The 22,745-nt window shown below is 43.2% G+C and overlaps 1 protein-coding gene across 3 annotated transcripts; it reads right to left on the reverse strand.

Moving 5' to 3' along the window:
• Positions 1–776: 776 nt before the first annotated feature.
• Positions 777–22,717, reverse strand: ptpn3 (protein tyrosine phosphatase non-receptor type 3). 3 transcript variants are annotated; one of them, XM_031753969.2, is made up of 27 exons: positions 22,561–22,716; positions 21,804–21,860; positions 21,132–21,273; positions 19,124–19,258; positions 18,922–18,964; positions 18,651–18,732; positions 17,416–17,460; positions 17,281–17,333; positions 16,955–17,072; positions 16,757–16,844; positions 16,564–16,652; positions 14,837–14,900; positions 14,257–14,459; positions 14,044–14,169; positions 13,762–13,923; positions 13,536–13,629; positions 13,358–13,435; positions 13,200–13,256; positions 11,122–11,278; positions 10,788–10,963; positions 10,377–10,467; positions 10,092–10,153; positions 8,423–8,569; positions 7,581–7,709; positions 3,392–3,537; positions 3,137–3,272; positions 777–1,433 (listed from the first exon to the last, which is right to left on the reverse strand). In XM_031753969.2, exons 3-27 carry the CDS (start codon positions 21,198–21,200, stop codon positions 1,359–1,361), a joined length of 2,625 nt encoding a protein of 874 aa, XP_031609829.1. In that variant the 5' UTR covers positions 21,201–21,273; positions 21,804–21,860; positions 22,561–22,716; the 3' UTR covers positions 777–1,358. The 3 variants fall into 3 exon arrangements, with proteins under 3 accessions (XP_031609829.1, XP_039475609.1, XP_039475610.1); XM_039619675.1 differs by having other exon boundaries at positions 21,800–21,860; XM_039619676.1 differs by lacking the exon at positions 8,423–8,569 and having other exon boundaries at positions 22,561–22,717.
• Between the last annotated feature and the right edge of the window lie 28 nt (positions 22,718–22,745).

Genomic DNA, 22,745 nt, shown 5'->3' on the forward strand with positions numbered 1-22,745 from the left:
TATTTAACCTGCTTTATTTTATTTATTTAATTAGACTAATAATTAGATGCAGGGTTTGTGAAACATCTGCACAGCTAGAATTTAAAAAAATCTGGAAAAGGAACAAAATGTAGAAAAAACATGTTTAACTCTTTCTCATGTTCCGAGTTTATAAGTGCACACGCCCTACTTTTTCCAAGTGTTTTTATTCCTGTTACACTGCCTAAAACATGACCTCGTTCTATACTTTCCCTCACTTTGTCACCCTGGAGCTTCCTCTGCTGTAAATATATACATTTCTTTACACAGCAGACTGAAAATATGAGCCCTGTGGAAGCTCCAGACTCATTCCTTCTCTTCTGTGATGAGTTCTGTGAGTTGATCTGTTGGCTCTGAATGCATTTATGAATGAAACGATGACCCTCTGATTACACTATTCACAGATTTTGTGGCATTATGTTCATTAGTGGGGGATTTAAACAGCATCACACTGAATCCCCATGAAAAAAGAAAAAAAAACACAGCATGGTGAATGGCACATCCCATTAAAACATCATCATCATCATCACGAACCAGCAGAGATGCCGCAGTCCTCCCAGCAGTGATACAGTTTGCTAATATTTTGTCATAACCACACCATTTGGGCTGATTTGTGATGCTGAGATAGCTTCCCTGATGTGATGCCAGCTGAAGCTTAAATAAGAGCGCCGCCTTTTACCTCGGCGTGCAAATTCATTCTGTGGGAAGATGTGCACAAGACATTTCTTCAGCTACGGTAAAGGACAAAAGCAGACAGATCGGTATAAATCAGTGTTTATTGTGTGTCTTTAATAATTTAATAGTAATGGACGGTGCTGAATTTGGCGTGTTGCACCACCATGACTTTTTCTGCTGTAGTGATCTAAAGTCAGCCTTAATCTTCATCTCTGGACTCACGGACAGACTACAGATTACAACGATCCCGGTCAGAATCTGCTCCCCCCCTCCGTTTGATCCACTGACTGAGAAGCATCAGTCTAAGGCACATGTAGCTTAATAGGCAGAGGCACCAAACCCGAGTGGCCTCTTCTTCAGAAATTAGCAGCAGCTCACGTCAGTCTTACATCAGTCTCTATGGAGACCACAGCCTCTATAAACTTAATGCACTTTCAGCAAAAACTAAGGCCGGCTAAGGTGTAAGATTCATATTCTTGCACAGACAGGCAGATCACAAACAGCTGTGCTGTGCAGCTAGGTTCACTCTCATTATCCATGTCTGTGCTCCTGTCCTATAAGAGTCTAATCTGTTTTGTTTTTTTGTAGCTCTGTAGGTCTGTGGAAGTCGTCTGCTATGAAAAAGGTAGAAAAGTGCGGTTGTCTGGTCCTGGTGCTGATTTGGGTTATGGTGCTGCAGCTCTTTCCTGTTTCTCTTTGTAGACTCGCAGAATGGCTTCACACACGAACTGGAACTGACACTGTAACAAATAAAAACACAAAATATTATTAGTTACCTGGAAACAAAGCAGTTTCTGATGTGATAATACTGGCAAAATACTGTAACTTTCTTAATGTCAAGAAAACTCCACGTAGAGAGCGCATTAGCAAAAGACACAGTTCAGTGAGTTTGCAATTCTGATGATGATGGTGCCAGGATGAAGAGTCAGAGGAAGGAGACATTATACTCAAACCCACATGTGTGATATTAGAGGGAAATCAGAAGAGTAACCGAGAGAACAATGTCACTGTGAGTAAAATAACAGCGCTGTGGTGAGATTGATAAAAAGCTCTCAAACAGCTACTGAGACGCCTGATAGTGCAATTGATTTGTAAGAAATTCATCTCCGTCCTGTTTTCAAAGAACTGCATTACCAGTAAGAGTCTGTCTGGGTGGTTAAGAAGCCTCAAAGACCAGAAAGATGAGGATTTTCATGGGATTTTAAGAACCCCCCCCCCCCAAAAGCACAGAATAACACCCACATTCTCTCCCAACATTAAAGGACGTCCTCTGACTGTGCATGTTTCCATTACTGATACACAAACATATGGGGGAAACCTGAGGAAGTGTTCCATCAGCACAAAAACATCACAGAGATGAATCCTCAGGGAGTGGCTCTCCTTTCCAAAATAAGGGTGATAGTGGTAGCAGCAGAGGCTCAGGAGTATACTTGTGACTGGAGGTCTGCCACATTCCCAGCACTGTCTCCAATTGAAGCAACGAGTAACACCTTTCCTCTCCTTCGACAGCTACCGCCGAGGTGCTACAGAGCACGGCTTCCAACCCCAGCTTGTGCTAGTGAAGCTTCTCATCAGCCGCCATCAGTATTATACAATGGCAGTCACAAGGTTCTGCGAATTAATTAGAGTTACAGATGGCAGGAACCAGCAGATGTCCACATGTGTGACAGTGGGCTTATATAAAAGGGCAATTTTGGAAACAGTAAGTCTTCTCTCTCTTTCTGAAAACTTCCTGTGGAGTTTCACAAGGTGGTGAATTCTTTCAGGATTCAAGAAGCCTTCTAATAAACCAAACCAGCTAGCTAAGTTTAATATTATTTTCCAGATAATATCTGACATTTAATGTGAACCCATCCTTTACCCTCATGCAGAAATGAGCTAAATGTCTCTAATTCGGAGCACAGCTGCTCCAGGTCCTTTTGAGGTGTCTCGTATGATCCTGGCATTCACCTATCAGCTGCTTGCCGAGGAGCTACAGGTATGTAGCAACCACAATGAGATGCTGAATAAACCCGGGCCCCTCTGGGGAGGAAATCAAGGTTTGGAACTTCCTCTTGGAAGTGTGATCTTTAATTCATGGCTCTCTTCCACAGCTTGCAGTTGTCCTGGCTTTCTTGCCTGACCACCAACTGGTTGCAGGAGATGACTGCAGCTCCCTGAGCCTGGTTCTACCAGAGGTTTCTTACTGTTAAAAGCAAGTTTTTCCTTCCCACCATTGCCAAAGTGCTTGCTCACAGAGGATCATATGATTGTTGTAACTAAAAGTACTGTGAGCAACTTTTAGGCTGTCTACAGTGAAACAGCCAATGGAAAGACAGAAAAACAGAAAGCAGCTAGGAAATCTCTTCAGATACAGATTATCATAATAATAAAATCATAAAATAAGGAGGTTAATGAGGCAGAGAACAATCACAGAGTACAAATCCTTGTTCTGTCTCTGTACCGTGGTCTGAACCATCATGGCTCGTTGATCTCTCAGTGTTTTGACAATGTCCAGGGGGGACACCGGCTGACCCTGGTCCAACTGACTCAGCGCCGTTTCCATGGTGATCAGAACACCTGTCCGCCCAATCCCAGCGCTGCAAATGTAATTCAAAACAAACACAGTATTAAGTTTAGAGGACATGAAGGTGCAGGGCGTGCTGGCAGTTTAAGTATACCTTGTATATGTGTGTGTGTGTGTGTATTTGTGTGTTACCTGCAGTGTACCATTAGTGGCTCTTCACCTTTCCTCCTCTCCCTGACCGAGCTGATGAACAGCAGGAAGTCTGAAGGGTCGTCCGGTACGCCGTGGTCCGGCCACGCGACATACTGCAGGTGTGTGACTGCACGTTCCTCGCCCAGCTAAACACACGTGTACAAAAAACAGAACACACAAATGACAAACAGATAATGAGAGATATGAAAATGAAAGCGTTGCATAATCAGTATTTAATATGATAAACATGCAGCCTTTTGGGAAATATGCCCACATTACACAGCACGGGGCTGCAGGCTCAAATACTCTGACATTATTCAGTATGAGAGGAAACAAAACACCACAGAGAGAGCAGTGGAAAAAAAAAAAACAGAGCAAAACAAGCATGTGGCCAGTAGGTGACACCGAGATTAGGAAGCGAGGGAGGGACGGAGAGAGATGAAAACAGGTGGAGAGTAGAGAGCACAGAAGACCAGAGCTAAAGGGGAAAAAAAGTGAAGGCAGGGAAGAGAATGGCTGAGCTGAGAGTTTATAATGGGCATGTGGCCTGTGACTCCTGTGACTCCATGCAGGGATTAACTCGCTGCGCCAGAGGAGCAGATGGGCCCACGCAGCAGTATCTGTGTACGCATGTGTGTGCATTCATACTTCATGCCTCCTTGAGCATTATCTGTTTATTTACCTGCTCGCCCAGGAAGGTGATGTGAAAGCCTTTAATCTGATAATCTACCATATTACAATCAAACAAACCAACTTTTCGCAAGGATCCTCACGTCAGTACAGCTGCCCACTCCCACCGACACACAAACGGGGCCACGTAATTTGTCTGTATTCGCTAATGCACATGCCCACCCACCCACGCACACATACAGACCAAACCACCCACATGGAAGGGACTTGTATGTTGGCTGCAGATAAGTTTGGCAGCTCCCCGTGGTTAGCTCCGTTATGTGGCATATGGCACGAGCATGATACATGCTACTGCAACATATAAAAAGAAAAGCCATGTGTTGGGTCACTGAGGTCATGCCTCTCCGTGCTCCACGTGCACACGAGAGCAGGGGGGAACTTTGCTGTGGATAAAATGCAGTTCCTTGAATCGCCACTTGAGGCTCCAACTAAAAGTGAGTTAATCTCGGTAAAAACCCATGTTAAAACGACCAACTTCAGCTTGGTACAAAAACAGTTTTAGTCTCTTTTGATAATTTGTCCCTTCGTGATAACTGTACCGGAGTAAAATGTTTAAATAACTCACCTGTTTAAATGTTTCATAGGCTTAAAGTTTTGAGTAGGAGCTGTGTTTTGGACATTTTTATTAGTCACCTAATGCAAGATGTGAGTGGGGGTTGAGGCACCTGGGAAGGTATTTCAAAACTGTGTTGTAGATGGCTGACAGTTGGTGTGATAAGCCACCCCCTCTGTTCCATGATGGTCGTTCACAGTGGACATACATGGCCTCTTACTCCTCTTTCAAGGAGTTTCACAGTGGTTTCACACGAAACCTCTTATGGTACTGACCCACACCTCTATATAAACCTTGGCTCATATGATGATTAACATCATTAATAGTAGGGAAAACCCCCATTAGGGTTTAAATACCTGGGACTCTCTACCATTTGGTTTTGAAACTCTTAGATTTCACAAATCTGAAAGAAGTCGTCTGCCTTCTTTCCAAGCTCTGAGAACTGACTGAGAACCTATGCTGGCACTTTGCAAATCAATTTACTACTGATACTTGATCCTCTCAAAAGCAAGACAGAGACTGAGAATCCCAACTGTGCACAAAAACACAGCCATGCAATGACGCAATGAAGAACAAGCCGACCTTCCAATATTTTCAGTGTTTGCTATCTTTAACTTCACCATCTGCAAACATCACTCCAAACTATGTTACAAAACAGTTGTTTGTTAAACAGTTTTTGAAGCATAAACTTCAAATAAACAAGCTGAGATTTTCCCTCAAATCTTTATCCAGCAAACCTCTCAGCTGTGGGGGGGAAACCCCGCTCAGCACAGCCACACATGCCGTGAAGCTAAAACAGCAAAATTTTCCCCTTCAGTGATGCTGGTGACTTTTCCCTCATTAGCCTGTGGTGATAACACCAAGTGGCTACAAGTAAATATTTATCTATCTACATCATTACTAAACCAGAATAATTCAGAGAATGGACACCGTTTCAAGTTAGACATTCATAGAAAATACAGGACAGACATTCAATGTTAAGTGCACAACACTAATCCACAGGCTCAAAGGAAGTGGTGAGTTTTTGGCAAGAGATATCAGATTTAATTTTTTTTACTATCCCACATATCAGAACCAAATTTTCCAAGCTGTTAGAGCCATGTTGGAGGGAGTATTGAGACTTGGACGCCAATCACTCGCACATGTTTTGTCCCAAAATAAAGTTATTCTGGAGAAACATCTGTTTGCTGCTAAGTAAAATACTACAATATGGGTTCCACATTACTCTTGAGGTCTTCTGTTTCTGTCTTCTGTGGTTAAAAACACTGGTTTGTAAAATACTTTTAGTGGCCTGCAAAAAAAATTACAAAGAATTGGTATAAATCCAAATCATCTTGCCTCAAACAATGACTGGACACTGATAACGATGGAACTAAGATCTAGAGCAGAAATCTTAACTAGAAAACAATAGAAACAAACTGCTGTTTGTCAATGAACTGAGGACGCTGCCGGCAAAGGAAACCTTATGTACAATCTAGAGTCAAACTACGAGGGCAATCCCAAAAGTAAGGTCTCCTATTGTTTTAGAAATACAAACAACCGTTTATTTTCCATAATATTTACATCATTTTAAAGGTTTCTACATAATCGCCATTTTAGTCGATGCATTTTTGTAGACGCTGTGGCAGTTTTACAATGCCCATGTCATACCCGCTTGCCGCCACCGCAGGTTCACCTTCCGGACAAATGTTCTTTCAACTCTGAGAACAGGTGGTATCACTGGGTCCGGACTGTAGGGTGGGTGGGTGATGAAGTTCCAGCCAAAGTTTTGCAGGAGAGCGACGTGTGGACGTGCGGTGTCGTGGAGAATGCTTACGCACAGTGCGCGAAGTGCACAACTGTGTTTTGGTACCGAAAGGGGGCATTGTTGGTTGACTTTCTGCCTGTTGGGACCACAATAAACACTGACAAGTACTGTTAAACAGTGGAAAAACTCAGAAGGGCATTTCAGAACTGGAGAAGAGGAATGCTGAGCAAGGGCGTAAGCATTCTCCACGACACTGCTCGCCCTCATGTCGCCCGTCAAACTGTCGCTCTCCTGCAAAACTTCGGTTGGAACTTCATCACCCACCCACCCTACAGTCCGGACCCAGTGATACCACCTGTTCCCAGAGTTGAAAGAACATTTTTCCGGAAGGCGATTCTGTCATGGCAGCGAGCAGGTATGACATGGGCATTGTAAAACTGCCACAGCGTCTACAAAAATGCATCGACCAAAATGGCGATTACGTAGAAAAAGAAAAGAGTCTTCAAGCTTTAAAATGATGTAAATATTATGGAAAATAAACAGTTGTTTGTATTTCTAAAACAATAGGAGACCTTACTTTTGGGATTGCCCTCATACATTGCAGTAGTGGTTTTTTTTAGCTTGTATTGTTTTCCTGTCTGTGTAATAAAAACATAATTAGGGAGTTAAAAAAATAGAAGTGAATGCAAAAAATCAAAACAGGACTTTACAAACCAATGAGTGCGATTAGTATGTCTGTCTTTTGTATACAGTCTATGACCTATGAGACAAAACTGATTAAAAGAAAAAAATCTTGATTTTCCAGAGCACAGAGAACAGCAACTTTACCGCATGTGAGAAGTTTAATTAAAATAATATTTTCAATTATCAAAATAGTTGCAGTTTTATTTTATGTTGACTGATTTAGCAACAATTCAATTCAATTCAATTCAATTCAGTTGAGGTTTATATACATAGTGCCAAGACAATCGAGACAATTTATACTCCAAAGTAAAGAGCCCAAAGGATGCTGGAGAAAACCCCAACAATCAAGTAACCCTTCTATGAACAAGGACTTGGTGACAGCGGGAAGGAAAAACTCCCTTTTAACAGGAAGAACCCTCAAAAAGAAGCAGGCTCAGGGAGGGCCAGCCAGTTTGAGAGGATAGACAAAAGAAAAACTAGTCGATTAACCGTTGCAGTTGCTTTTTCTACTGTACCTCTGTGTGTGTCAGAGTGAACTGTCGCGTCACATACGCCAGGTTACACTCCTCGGAGTGGCACTTCACTCGCATGGGCCCATAATCCTTGGCTTCGGGCGGATGCGGCCAGTACTGGTGGCACTTGGTCTGCAAAGTGTATGACATCACCAACAAATTGCATTACTTCTGGCATGAGTCATGAATCAGGATAGAGTTTACTACTGCTACTACATCAGCTGCGCTCTGCTCTCAAGAAATCAAAGTCATATTAGCGGCATGCTATGTTCCACCTGGCAATCTAAGGAACAAAAGCAATTCATCAGGAGCAGGATGCGAACTGAGAGTCAATATGTGTGTGTGTGTGCATCTGTGCAATCCTCAAGTAGAAAGAAACTCAGGAGACTTGATGAATATCAGGAAAATGATCAATTAATGAGAACATCTGGTTTCCAAGCAACAGGCAAGCTGAGACAGAGACATGTGCATTCAGCAAGACCTTGATATCTCGCTGCCTCGGCGTGGATGCGCCTTCACCCTCGAATTATTTATCTCATTGGCATCCCGCTCGCACTTTATATTTAGCTATTCTGTACACCGCGAAACACTGTAATTACTCACAACAGTGCAAAATAGATCATTTCTGTGTGCCAACATCAACGCTGAACCTTCCAATTATAGTAATCATGTGTCAAATTAAACATGAAACAGCATGTAATAATACCGCGGTAATCACTATGTTAATGCACCACTGATTGTGAGTTGTGTAATTTCAAGTGTTTCCCCTCTCTGTTCGCTCTTTACTCCTTTACAACGGTGGCTGTTTACAGGATAAAAGCCCAAAAGCATAAAATGATGTATACCCGTCCCCTCTCTGTTAGAGTTGTAAGCATGATGATGGTGTGTGTCTGTTGCTCCCAAACAGTCTGCCAAAAGTGAGTGAAGGTCTGTGGTAGTGGACCCTGAGCTGCAATGTAACGTAAACATACACCAGACACCGGGGGCGCCACCTGAGAGAAATACAAGGAAACACACACACACACATATACACACACAAAGACACACAGAGTGGATGAGTTTACATTAAAACCTCAAACAGAGACAAGCCCAAGCAGCAACGTCTGTGCACGGAAAAAAGAAGCAAAGGTGGAAGTGCCAAAAAAACTGCAGTTCCTATAGCGGCCACTTGAGGCTTGCTCCAAGAGTGAGTCAGTCCACACAGACTTCCTCCTCCTTAAATGATCATGTTTACAGCATTAAGTACTTTTGGTCTCTTTAGTTAGTTTAAGCTAAACCGTACAAGGCATTAATTTCATAACTTAGAGCTCCAATCATATGTTCCAATAGAGTTTCTTTATATTTCTGCCTCTGAGGAGCCTGACTGTTTTGTAATTTTTAAGGTGGTTTAAGGTGGAGTGATTGTTTTTCCCACTTTCTGAAAGTCGTTCACAGGTTTTCTTTGGACATGGGCTTCTTTTTCACTCATCTTTAGTCCAGTCCTGGACCACTTTGAGAGTAATATTTTTTGTTTGTGAAGCCACCAAGCACTGATCTAAAAGACTTAACCCAAAACATGAACCAGTATTGTGTTTACACATAACAGCAAACTTGGTACAGAACCAATTTTAAATGATATATTTAGATCTTTTGTTACTAGCAGCTCGTTGCAAAAACACATAATCTGTTCCCATTTAAAGATAGCACAGTTTGACAGACATAAAATAGTATAGAAGTGGCAGGTCTAAAAAATATCTTCAGTAAATGTACAGTATCTGAAAGTCATGTCTTTCAGAAACAGGAAAAAATCCAGCAAAGACCTGACGCCTCATCAGAACTGGTCTCAGTGAAGAGTGGCTGTCAAGAACCCATTCGAAAGGAAGGGAAACAGGGAGAAAAGGCTGAGGTATGACAAAGTACAGAAGGACTGGACTGAAAATTAGTGGCAACAGTTCGGATACAGTGATAAATCAGGAGGAGGTCAGGAGAGAAGTACAACAGTGAGTGTCTCCAGCCACTGTGAGAGCATAATGTGTCATGAACTGGGTCTGCATTTCAGCCAGTGGTGTTGGGAATCTTAATGAAAGTAGGGTAGAACATACAGATTTTGATCCATCATTTGAAAAGTTAATGTCTTTCAAGAAGTCTGGAGAAATATTTCTGAAGACTACTTAAAGAAATGGCAAGACATCTTTACTAAGAGAGGTCAGGATGTGTTGAAGAGTAAAGGTGGTCATATCCAAATATTGACTTTTAAGCGTGACTGAACTGTACAGACAGTTTTTGCCTTACATACTGTATTTTCATGTATGTTTGACATGTTTCAATAAATCACTGCACATATTTCCCATTTCGGTAGCAAAATCTAAAGAAATGAGGGGTTTGGCACAGTACTGTATGGTCACTTCTGCATCCATAAAATCAACACGTGTGCAGACACAATTTTGAATTTAAATTAAGACTTGGCTAGTGGCTATTTCAATTTTATATATACAGTCTATGAACAAGACAGAGTTTCATATCAGTGATATTTACCGTGATGTGGCTGGCATTGATATAGTCCTCCTTACCCTGCAGCACCACTCTGGTAGTGTCATCTGAAAGTAGAGGAGGACAGCAGTGTGAGAGGGTCACAACAGAGCTGTCAGCAGACCCCAGGCTCAGCCAATTAAATTTCATGAGGAGTCACAGGAGAAACTTCCAGATCAAGGTTAGTAAGTCAGCACAGAGGTGGGTGGTGGGAGGGATTGAGGGATGGGGAAGCACCCGGCTGTGATGAGACCAACAGCAGAGTATAAACAAAGAAACAGGAGCACTTACAAGGCAAAACATCCCTATATCGATTCTTCTCCACGTTCTCAGGAAGCCGAGCACAGCTCAGTGTCAAACCGGGCTTCCTCCTGTATAAATTCTAGAAATTACAAGCACGTAAACACACCGAGAAACATACACAAACACAAACTACAAATTCCAGGCCAATCACGGCGTCTCGGCTTTAAATCTTCATGGATCAAATTCAAGTGAAGATTAGGGCCAGCATCTGTTCAAACACAAACACTTAAAAGCTTGTTATGATCCCTCACATAACCGAGAGGGGCAAACTAAATCCTGCTTAAAATAATAAAAAAATAAAAACACAAACGTGCCCGCTCGTCATTCATTCACGTCTATGAACATAGTACACCTTAAAATAATAATCAAGTATTCAGCTCCAATTTGCATCTTAAATACCTCGAAATGGAAACAGAGTGAGCTTGTCTGTATCCCCCTCTCTAGTTGCCTCATGGATTCCTCCAGTGTGGGGGGGCGCTCTGACAGGCCAGGTGAGCGTGGCTTTTCTTCCTGTGGTTGGATGTTGAGCGTGAGGGTGGGCAGCGAATGCAGCAGGGGTGGACCCCGGCCAGGACCTGTTTTAGAAGGACAGTTCAAGGCTGTAATAAATATTCATTGAAACATGACGGACAGAGTGCACACTTGGATCACATGCTGTCTCAGCACTTTTCTCTGACAGCGACACACACACACACACACACACACACACACACAAACACACACACACACAAACCTTTACGTCTGATGAGCAAGGTCAGCTGCCTGGTGTGCGACTCTCTGCTGGCTCGTATGAACATGACAACCTGGTCATGTGTGTGTTCAGAAATGTCTCGACCGTTGATAAGCACCACCAGGTCTCCTTCCATGAGTTTGGGGTCGCTTCGATCTGCCTACAAACAACAGAGAGTCGTGTATAGCAGTGTCGGTGTAAACATTTCCTTTTAAGGTGATTTAAAAACATTCTTACTGACATACAATTTGTCCACCAGAGACAAAGTGTATGCCAGGTCACAATTTTATAGAAAATAGTCAATCACATGGCAGCAACTCAGTGCATTTAGACATGTAGATATGGTCAAACCGAGCATCAGAAAAGGGGGAGAAAGATCCTTAGAGTGACTTTAAACGTGCCATGGTTGTTGGTGCCAGACAGGCTGGTGTGATCATATCAGAAACTACTCATCTGAGCCAACCCAACCATCTCTAGGGTTTACAGAGAATATTCTAAAAATAAAAAGAAACTATACAGGGAGCAGCAGTTCTCTGTGCCATAATACCATCATCCTAGTGGGTGATGGGATCCGCCAGGGCTGCCCTTTGTCACCGATTCTGTTCATAATTTTTATGGACAGAATTTCTAGTCGTAGCCAAGTAGCAGAAGGCTTTCACTCGGGTGGTCTCAGAATCTCATCTCTGCTTTTTAAGGATGATGTGGTTCTGTTGGCTTCATCGGGTGATGGCCTCCAGCTCGCACTGGAACGGTGAAAGTGTGAAGTGGTGGGAATGAGAATCAGCACCTCCAAATCTGGCCATGATCCTCAGCCGGAACAGGGTGGAGTGCCTACTCCGGGTCGGGGACGAGTTCCTGCTCCAAGTAAAGGAGTGTAAATATCTCGGGAGAGCGGGAAATGCGGCTGCAGCACTAATCCATCGTGGTGAAGAGAGAAAGCTGAGTGTAAAAGTTTACCGGCCGATCTACGTCCCTAAGAACGAGATCGCGGATACAAGTGGCAGAAATGACCTTCCTTATTTGGGTGGCTGGCCTCTTCCTTAGAGATAGGGTGAGAAGTTCAGCCGTCCAGGAAGGGCTCAGAGTAGAGCCGCTGCTCCTCTCCTCAAAAGGAACCAGTTAAGCTTACAAGGATGCCTCCTGGGTGAGGTGTTCCGGGCATGTCCCACTGGGAGGAGGCCTCGGGGTAGACCCAGGACATGCTGGAGAGATTATATCTCTCGGCTGGCCTGGCCGATAGATATAAGCTCGGACAAGCTGTACGAGGTTACTGCGGAGAGGGAGGTCTGGGCTTTCTCTTCTTAGGCTGCTGCCCCTGCGACCTGGACCCGGATAAGCGTAGAAAGATGGATGGATGGATGGAACTCCACACAGGGAGGCAGCTGGTTCATAGATTCAAACCCAGTACCATCTAGCTGTGAGGCAGCAGTGTTAACCACTGCTTCACTCGGCCACTCTGCATTAAATCAATCTAAATGATTGGACTAACCATGCAAATTTTAAAACGTCTACCCTAACTTCCTAAACTACCAAATTACCCCAACAGTCAATAGTCCCTAAAATATTACATTTTTATATTTTCCTGTCATATTTATACAGTTACAGTGTCGAATGTTCATATTAAAAATGGCCAACATTTCAAAGACTGTGGTCAGCGTGTTTAAAAGTAGCCATATGAGGTAAAAACACAGGAGTGAGATGACTCGTAACACGAGGTATCCAAAGTATTTCATGCTAGGCACAGATTTTCTCATATTGTCATCTTAAGAGGCAATATAACAAGGAAGAAGAACTTGTTAACTCCCAGGATAGAAACATGGAACTGGAAATGAACATAACAGGGTCCCTTATGTTTTCTGTTGGGTATGACAAAGATCATTAAAAATGTCACTTAATAACACATTTTAGAAGCTGGCACCAGAATATTCCCCATGTAGATTTCATCTGATGAATTAGCTCATCATTAGTGCTCTATTTCTTTACAAATACATAACCACAAGCCAAAGCTGATTTTTTATTACGTGTTTATGTCTCATTGTTTTTTCATGTAAATTTGAGGAGCCATCTGAGTGCGTTCTTACCGGCGAGTCGGGTTTAACATGCGATATGGCTAGAGGCATCTTCTGATCAACGCCACCCTAACAGGAGGAGGCATCAGAAAATTAAACAGAGGAAGAGTGCAGCAGTAATAAAACATAAAACTCTGAGTGTGTGGGCTGAATAACAAGCACAGACCTACCTTAACATTAAAGCCAAACTTGCCCTCCTTATCGGGGGCAATGCATATTAGCATCAAGTCACCGTCACCGGGAGCACCCTGCATAGATGATAACTCATAATCAACACACACACATACTGAATACACACACATGAATAAATACACCAAAATACACAGAGCTGATGGTAAGATAACAGACCTTATTGAACTGGGGTAAGCTATCCTCGTCTGTTATGCTGTCATCGGCTTGCAGTGAAATGTCATCTGTCGCTGGGTTATAATCGCCAGAAATGCTGAAAGACATTAAATAAACAGAATTTTTTTTAACATTGTAGATTAACCGAAAACTTTGACACATTCCTACTGATGCAGGTCTGTTTTATTAGACTGCTCGGTAAAGCGTTTCTGTTATAAGAGGTACTAACTGATGAGGTGAACCCTGCCCCTCACTGGTCTTGGAGCTGCTCACAGACGCCCGGTATGTGTAGAAGACATCTTCCCCCTCTGACATGTCTTTCAGGTCAGTGGTCAGCTCCATCGAGGATGGGCGAGGTTTACGGATGCCGTGGCGAACTCGAGGACTTCGCCTGTCGCAGACAGGAGAAAGCAGTCACTTTTTTAAAATCACATTACAGGAAATAGCACAAGAGGAATGAAGAAAGGTTTAATATGAAGCGCAGCTGAAAACTTAGTGCTGGTGACTGTACCAGTTGGGGGTGCTCGGGGGCGATCTGGAGGGCAGACTCTTGGTCTCCAGGTGCTCCGATGACAGCGACCTCCTCAGGACTGGGTTCCACACCATCCCCCCGACCACTCGCTGGCAGACTGGTCCACTGCAGTCGAAGACAGAAATGTCAAATCAACTTAAAATTTCTTTGCCTTCCTGTGAATAAGTACCAGCTGGGTGTCCAAGGCCTCACCTTTCAGGTTTACTGTTGCCCAGGCCCAGGTGCTGTGTGATCAGCTTTCTGTAAGACTGAAGTGTGGTGTTTTTTAGTCTGGAGCTCCTGGGAGAGCGGTTAGAGGAAAAGAAGCAGTGATGGTCCACGCAGGATCGCCACAAGTTCTTACAGGTCTTGGGGCAGGGCAGGAGCAGAGACACCTCACAGTCCTGGGTTTCTCCCTGCAACATGCACAGTTTAGGCTCTAAATGGGTCTTAATACTGTAAACTGTAGCATTCAAGGTCACATCAACTTATGCTGCTCAGGTTGCAGTTTTAACTGGCAATAAAAAACTTCTATCGCCATATTTTCTGAATGATGTATTAGCTGTCAAGCAGAGAAATGGAGACAAAAATGTGCCAAAATTATGGAAATTAAAATCAATGCCATATTTCTGTGCGTCTGTGCACACAACGGAGAATAAAAATAAATCATAAATCTCCATGTGCCACAGAGAAAACAGATATGCCAGCCAAGAGTGTAGTGTAATTAAGAGCAAGAGTTTGCTGAGGGCAGATTTCCAAACTATTAATAAGGAATACTGAAAGGGGGACTCACGTGTTTTTGTTTCAGATGTATATCAAAGCGTTTCCTCTTAAAAGAAATCTTGATGATGTTCCCCCTGCGTGGAAACAAAACGACAGGATTGGTCGAAAGGTGATGAATCACAAGAAAAATCATAGAGAGACAGACAGAAAGAGATGACCTTTCATAGAAACATAAGACCCAAAAAGTGCCACATGACAAGATCAAAACAACACCAAACAGCAAACATAACATATACACTTCTGTACAAAAGTCTTGAGCCACCTCTTTAAAAAAAAAAATTTTTTTTTACTTCCAAGCAGCCAGACTTTGTCGTCATTTTCAAAGTGCTCTTGAGCAATAGTTCTCCAGGCTTTGTGAACGTGTTTGGACATTGGCTGCTTTTTCACTCAGTTTCAGTGTTCTTGTACCTGACCATTTTCAGTACAATGTTTTTTTATCTGTTAAGCCACTTAACAGTGAACTATGAATCATATGTGAATCATCTGTTATGTGATGATCATTTCATCATAACAGCAAATTTAACAAAGAACCAGTTTACATGATATCTTTAGGCTCTTTGTTACTAGCAGGCCGTTGCAAAAACGTGTTCCAATTTCTTTAGTTAGATCTATGAAAAATGATCTATGAAAAACAAAGTTCGACAGGCATAAAATAGTATTTTTGCACCACAAAAATTGATTCCCAAAGAGATGTTAGCTGAACACTTGACATATCTTGGTGTAGTGGACATTGTGTCCCTAAAATTGTTGAGGAAACTGGACAAGTGGATTAGAAAAGAAGAAGTGACAGGTCTAAAAAACTGCAGCAGATGAAAAGTATTTCCAAGTCATGTCCTTAAAAAGCAGCAAAAAATCCAGAGAGATACATCTGACCCTTCATTTGATCAACTTACTGTTCACTGAAGCCTCATCAGACATGGCCTCAGTGGAAGGGTGGCTGACAATCCATTCGTAAGAAATGGAAGCAGGAGGAAAAGGCTGAGGTATGACAAACTAGGGTGAAAATCAGTGGCAACAGGTCTTGTATAGTCATGAATCCAAGTAGGAAGATTTTGGTTCAAATCATCATCAGTATATATGGAGGACGTCAAGAGAGAGGTACAACCGTGGGTGTCTGCAGACATTTGTAACAAAACAGTGGAAACTCTGTCATGGTTTGGGAATTTCAGCCAGTGTTGTTGAAGATCTTGTCAAAATTGAAGGAATTATTAACACAGAAAAATACCATCCGACTTTGATCACCATGCAATATAATGTGGAAAGGGTCTGATTGGCCACAGCTTCATTTTTCAAAATGACAATGAGTCGTGGATTGGCCTCCCCAGAGCCAAGACCTCAACATTATTAAAGCAGTGTGGGATCATGTTGACAGCAAATGGAACAAAAGGAAGCCAACATCCATGGAAGAGCTTTGAATGTCTTTCAAGAAGCCTGGAGAACTATTGCTGAAGACTACAAGGAAGCTGCCCAACAGAGTTCAGGCTGTGATGAAGAATAAAGGTGGCTGTACCAAATACTGTCTTTTTTTTAGGTTTGAACATGTTTCACACGTATCAAATTTTCTTAGCAACATATAAAGAAACGAAGGGTGACTCAAAACTTTTGGGAATGCAAAAATATCTGGATTTACATCGCAAAACAACAAACAAACACAACAACAAAATAAAAGCTGCAGGTTGTAATAGTACTCCAAATTAAATTCTTGATTAAAATAAGATAAGCAGGACCATCACTCACCACGGGAAGAAACTGGAGCAAATCATATTACAGAATACTGCAACACCACTTGAAGCCAAACCCACCATGAGAGGGGCATTGTTGGTGTCCTGGGAAAGATAGGTTTGAGGAAAAAGCCAAAAACAATCAAATCTAAAAAGAAGAAGAAGAGGTCAAACCACGATACAAGATGTTAAAAGTTTAGTCACAGTACCGTGGCAGCATGCAGCTCCACTCCGTACAACTCCAGCGTCCGTGCTGTGTTGAGAAAACACAGCTCCGCATCGCTCTTCTTAAGCCCTCTGAGAACACGCACAGTCACATATAACAACAGCAACTAACTGCACAACAAACCAGCCATTTTTTTTTATTATTTCAGTGGTGGCTAGATGTAATGAACTGTCTTAATTACTTGTGTTGTGGATGCAGATCCTCCACTTTAGATAGGAAGTCTTCATCCTGTTCAGGGATGAAGTGGCATTTTGAGAGGTAACCAGGGAGCCAGGACGGACAGTGATCTCCCATTTCCGCTGCAGATGGTGGAAAGAGACACTGAGCATCCATCCACACAGAACAACATAACCAGCAGTACACATCCGTGTATCCTGACATCTGGTGTACTGTAAGAGCTGCTAATTGAGAGGATCGAGAGCATCCTCACAGGAATAATTACTCACAAGGTTATTATTGAGCCATTAATCATTTGTTTTTTTTCTAGGAAGAGATCGTGAGACTTACACTGCACAGCATAAGAAGCCAGCACTACAGCTGCGCTCAGCGGGCACTGCAACCTGCAATCATATTCGATGATTACACTAAACATAAGCTGTGCACAAGGGAGGGGATGCTTGAATTTGATTTTCTGTTACTAACCGTCCTTCTCTAATGTCACTCCTGATCTGGAGGAAGTACAGGTGCCTGGAGGAACAGGACAAGAGGAACTTTTAACAACCCACACCTTTGTTCTGTAGCCTACAGAAAACTCTTTGAAGTGGTTTGACCTATTGGTACTGCTAAATATGTCAGCAGGCTAGCCTTACTGGCTACGAGTCAGAAGCTCCAGTCACACTAAAATATTTCAACAAAGATTTTCTCACACAAAAATACCCCTGACTGTTCCAGGTTTTTCGCTTACGCTGTAAAATCTCTCACTGAGGATCAAATGGGAATGGCATCACACGTTTTACACAGAAAATACCCATCAAATATCTGTGAGTTTGGATCACCTGGTGCTACAGATTTTGTTTTGAATGTCACAATAACTGCTGAGGTTACTGAAAATCTACTTTCAGACATTCGTGTTGCCTTCAGGATCAATCCTAACAATTTTTGATGAACTGGTCCCTTTTCTATCCAACGCTTCACGCCGAACAGAGCACATAAGCGCCCGTCAGCGAGAACATTTAGCTCAAAGTTTCACAGAGCTGCTAGAATACCGCAAGTCTCTTCGTCTCGTGCAGTCATCATTTGGAGGAGCCACTGCTTCACGTGAAACTAGTTATTTGGCCTAGGAGTAGGCCTGCAAGATGCAAAGAAAATCTCTGTTATTCAGTAACACTGTATAATACTGTAATGACAATATAACATGAAAAAAGCAAATGCTGAAGTGTGCATTTTAGATGTAACAGCTCAAACAAGGGTTTGTCCTTTAGTTTCTGAGAGGCTAAGGTACTGATGTTGTAATACTCAGGCAGTGGGAGGTTTTCTCATTTTCCCACTAGCTATTATCCCTCTGAAGCTACTTTCACTTATTCACAAGGGGGTCGCCACAGCAGGTAGCTCAGCATGCTTGACTTGGCAGATTTTTTACACCGGATGCCCTTCCTGACGCAACCCCCAAAGGGATCTGCGTCTCTTCCCAGGACCAAACCAGGGAGCCACTGCTAGCTACCTATCCTGCTGTTGGTATAAATATAATGTTCTCTGTCCGGCAGGTTTTCTTAGCGACTACACTGCATTCCTTCTTTTGTGTTGTGTTTATCACATATTTTTGTATCCCAGTGACGATAAAAGTATTAACTAGTCATCACAACTTGAGAGTAAGCCAAACTACTAAAACCCAGTCGAAAAAATGAAAAAGCCATCTATGATAAGCGTCACGTACTAACCTTGTCTGTTCATCCTGCAGAGAGTTGGGATCAGAGATGAAGAATCGTACTCTAAAGTTCAGATAAAAGGGGGACACGAGGCCTGCAGAGAAATAGCAGCTTGTCAAAAGTGGAACACATCCATGGGCACAAGTTCACCTCAATCTTAAACTGTTCCTCTTTTCTATTAGACTCTCTCTTTATCTAAGCATTTAAATTATATTTAAAATGGCTAGAAACATAATTCCAGCTGAAGGCAGTTAATTCTCTGCAGGCAAAACAACTGAGATACCTTTTATCTGCTTCTTCAAGGGCTTCTCGGGCTCCAACCATCTCTGTAAGAAAGGCATTCATTAAGTATAATGGCTAACTGGGGCTAAATAAAACCATTTATGTAAGTATGCCCCGTGGTTATCATCAACTAAACAGCAATCAGCATGTGCAGTACATTACAATCTCAGTTGCAATGTGCAGCAGAGGAACAGTGAGCTCACTGGAGAGTGTGTGTTGGCTGTGATAGAGGCAATGGCTGTGCTGGATTCTCTGATCTGCAGACTGAAGAGCTGCCTCTCCTGCAGGCGCAGGTGGTCGCATACTAGATCCAACAGAACCACGCCTTCATCCTGCTTCTGAAAGATGGAAACAACAACAAACGGCATCACAACCAGCCAAACTTTCCGGTTGCTTATCTGTACACAAAAATACACCGATCAGGCATAACATTATGACGGCTGACAGGCGAAGAGAATAACACTGATTATCGCTTCATCACTGCACATGTTTTTTATTCAGGAGCAGGTAAACACGCTGTTCATGTGTTAGAAGCAGGAATAATAGCCAAATGTAAGCATTTGAGGGAGTTTGACAAGGAATGGTTTGAGGAACATAAAAACGAGTTTGAGGTGTTCACTTGGGCTCTAAATTCCCCAGACCTCAATCCAATCGAGCATCTGCGGGATGTGCTGGATGTGCTGGAAAAACAACTCGATCCATAGAGGCTCTACCTCACAGCTTACAGGACTTAAAGGATCTGTTGCTAACATCTTGGTCCTGGAAACCACAGCATACCTTCAGGGAGCCTAGTGGAGTCCATGTCTCAACAGCTCAGGGCTCTTTTTACAGCAAAAAGTGGGGCTAACACAATATTAGGCATGCCATCGATCTTATCAGGAAAAGGCACTATTGATCATCTCGATCTATTAAGTTTTGCTTTGCAGCAAGCTTCATAAGCTTATTTCTCAACATATTAGGCACTTCAACAAATTCCAACAATGGTTTTGGTTTAGATCCACCTTTCCTCAGAACACATCTTTGGTTTACAACTCTCCCTTCTTGAGAAAATTACTCTGTCATCCCCGGTCCAGCTGAAACCATAACCCAGAAAGCATTGTCTTCTTGGCTCATACACAGCCCACATCTGAGTTTTCTTTAGGCTACATTTCACACTGACGAACAGAATTGACTGAGGCATGTGACTGCCACAGCTCAGCCACAGGTCTGCCAAATATGGGCCAGATGTCAGGTGTCACACCCAGCACCTGTCATAGCCTGTGTCGCCACAGCTCATGACATTTTGAGCTACGCAGCCACAGCCCAAAATGTGTCTGCAGACTTTTTTCTTTCCTTTTTATGATGCTTTTCTTTTTTTTACTGAACACCAATGTGACTTGGCACACCATGTGCAGACCCCTGCTGTGGCGTGTCTTGGCATGTATCAGTAAATCAGATAATGTTTATAATGTACACATCCAGGGACTTCAGAAAGCCCATCAGCAGCACAACATTCTGTACTTTATGCTGTTCACTGATTTATGAATCCCTCTGAGGGACAACCCTATAGCTCATCTGCATTTCCTTCTCTCTTTTTCTTCCCACTTTCTGTCACAGGAAGCATATTCACATCACCAGAGGACCTTGTTTACTAGAAACTGCGGCAAACAAGGTGTGTTTTTCTTTTGTAGCAATGCACACTATCTGGACACAAAATCCAGGTGATGATCAGTTTAAACCGCCTCTGTCTCCCTTAGAAATGATTCAGTGAAAGTCGGCGAACCTTATCCAAACAGAAGCAGCACAGGAGCCAAATAAAGACAGTAATGGAGAGTTGGAATTGGAGGCTCTTTATGACCACAGCACTCTCACTGCTCTCCCATTGTTCACATAAAAATGCTGCACAGAGCCTGTCCTGGAAGGCAGTATCACGCCTATCAGTGTGTATACTGCCATCAGAGGCCAATGTGATACGCCGACAGCGTTAAAGGCTTCAAGTGTGGCGATCACTAGAAGGAGATGAGCGTGCCCTTCGAACCAACGTCGCATTGTTGAGTGAGAGATGGGAATCAATGGGAACAGGAAAGAATAGTCTGCCACTTCATCACATGTGACACAACAATCATTAACAGTACGCACAGGCAGAGAGAAGTAACATGTAATCTCCTCAGAAGGGACATAGTGTGTGTTTATGGGTGTGTTTGCGTGTGTGTGTGTGTGTGTCTTACGCACACTGACTCTGAAGGTCTCGATAGTGCCGTCCAGCAGCTGAACCAGGCAGAGCAGGTCCGGTTTTGGCATGTCTGTTACCAGGGTAACTCTGCCTCCCTCTCAAGACAAACGCCCTGCCCTCAGCCTGTCACCGAGAGGGGACCTGGAAACACACAATCACACACAACCACACAAAAGTGTCAGAGGTTTCCAGCCCGTTGTCTTCCACAGAAAGCACCTCCCTTCTGGATGACACTGTGTGGTGAGTAATATATGTGCCTGATGGAGCATCAGACTGCAGTGAGTAATGCACTGTGAATGTGAAGGAGTGACTGTAAGTGTATGTGTGCATGGTTTGTGTAATCCCTTATTATTTGGCCTGGGTCTGAACATGTCCCTTCCCTCTCCCTGCTGCTCTCTCTCACTCTCTCTGCATCTCCCCGCCTTTCACAGGCAGCTGAATGATAAGAATGTTAAACATTTTCAGAGTTGAACACGCCCCATCGACAGCACTACAACTGATCCCAGACCAACCAGAGAAGGAATGCATGAACACAAAAACATGCACTACAAATGCACACATGCATGCATGCATGTATTCATATATGTCTGTGTGCATGCACGCTCAAAGGTAAAAACAACTCTGACACTGCGCTCCATGTGTGAGCATTGCATGTGTATGTACATACTTACATGTGTGCAGTCCTCAATTTCCAGGTGAACCGATTACTGGATCTGGCAAGGCTGTTTCTGAAAGAACACACAATGTCTGAGTTAATGTTTGAACACAGTGACACACTCTGAATATATTAGAGCAGAGCTTATGTCAATCTGATGACTGGTTTTCCATAACAACCCGCTCACAGGCAGACCTCTGATGAATTAACAAGTAAATGTTAGATTTAAAGGGAGATTCATCATCATGTGGCGACTGTGGCTTCACTGCGTCCTTTGCATCTTGCACCTATTACTCATATGTTGTGGCTCAATCGTACAAACGAGGGAACTGGGGACGGATTAGCCTATTTTATTGTGGTAATAACGCATACTTATGCTATAACGTTACCAGCACACAAGTTACAAACGTGTACTGTGGATAAACTTAGACGATAAAGTTCAAACAACCCAGTTTGTGCTGCTTTACCTGATAAATCACTGAACAAACAGGGCCTGTCTCAGTGTATTAGGCCCGCATTTCTGAGCTCCGTCTGTCTCAGCCTGTCGATAATAAACTCTGTCGTGACCTCGCTGTACTTTGTACCACAGCGCGAACAAGGAACCTGTTGACAGCCTAAAGTTTTTCTGCTGTTACACCCAACAGGAGGAACACACAGTACTGGCAAACTTTCCTCCAACCACCGCAGTCCTCGCTAAAGCCTGGCCAAGTTCATGTTTTCTGGGAAGAGAAAGGTTTAAAGGACATTTCTTTAAAAAAAAAAGGCTTTACTACCTCAGTGGTGCCGCTTCAGAGACGGGTCATATCTCTCCGGAGTGTGCGCGGAGAAAACCTCGGAACGGGGCCTGTCGGAGGAGCCAGGTAAAGTAGGTAAATATCCGGGACAAGTTTCTCATCCCTCCCTGCGCTGACTCCGCGCGGCCCCGCCCCTTTCTGCGCGCCCACGCTGGGAGGCGCGC

Source organism: Oreochromis aureus, linkage group 11 (genome assembly GCF_013358895.1).
Source record: "Oreochromis aureus strain Israel breed Guangdong linkage group 11, ZZ_aureus, whole genome shotgun sequence".
Taxonomy (NCBI): Eukaryota; Metazoa; Chordata; class Actinopteri; order Cichliformes; family Cichlidae; genus Oreochromis; species Oreochromis aureus.

Bases quoted from the DNA above. Each gene is read 5' to 3' on its own strand.
- ptpn3 (XM_031753969.2), bottom strand. From the start codon at position 21,200: ATGCCAAAACCGGACCTGCTCTGCCTGGTTCAGCTGCTGGACGGCACT. The intron at 16,653-16,756 runs GTACTGTGACTA...TATCTTTCCCAG, and splicing joins TGGAGCTGCATGCTGCCACG to GACACCAACAATGCCCCTCT. The intron at 14,901-16,563 runs GTGAGTGATGGT...GTTTCCACGCAG, and splicing joins TGCTCCAGTTTCTTCCCGTG to GGGGAACATCATCAAGATTT.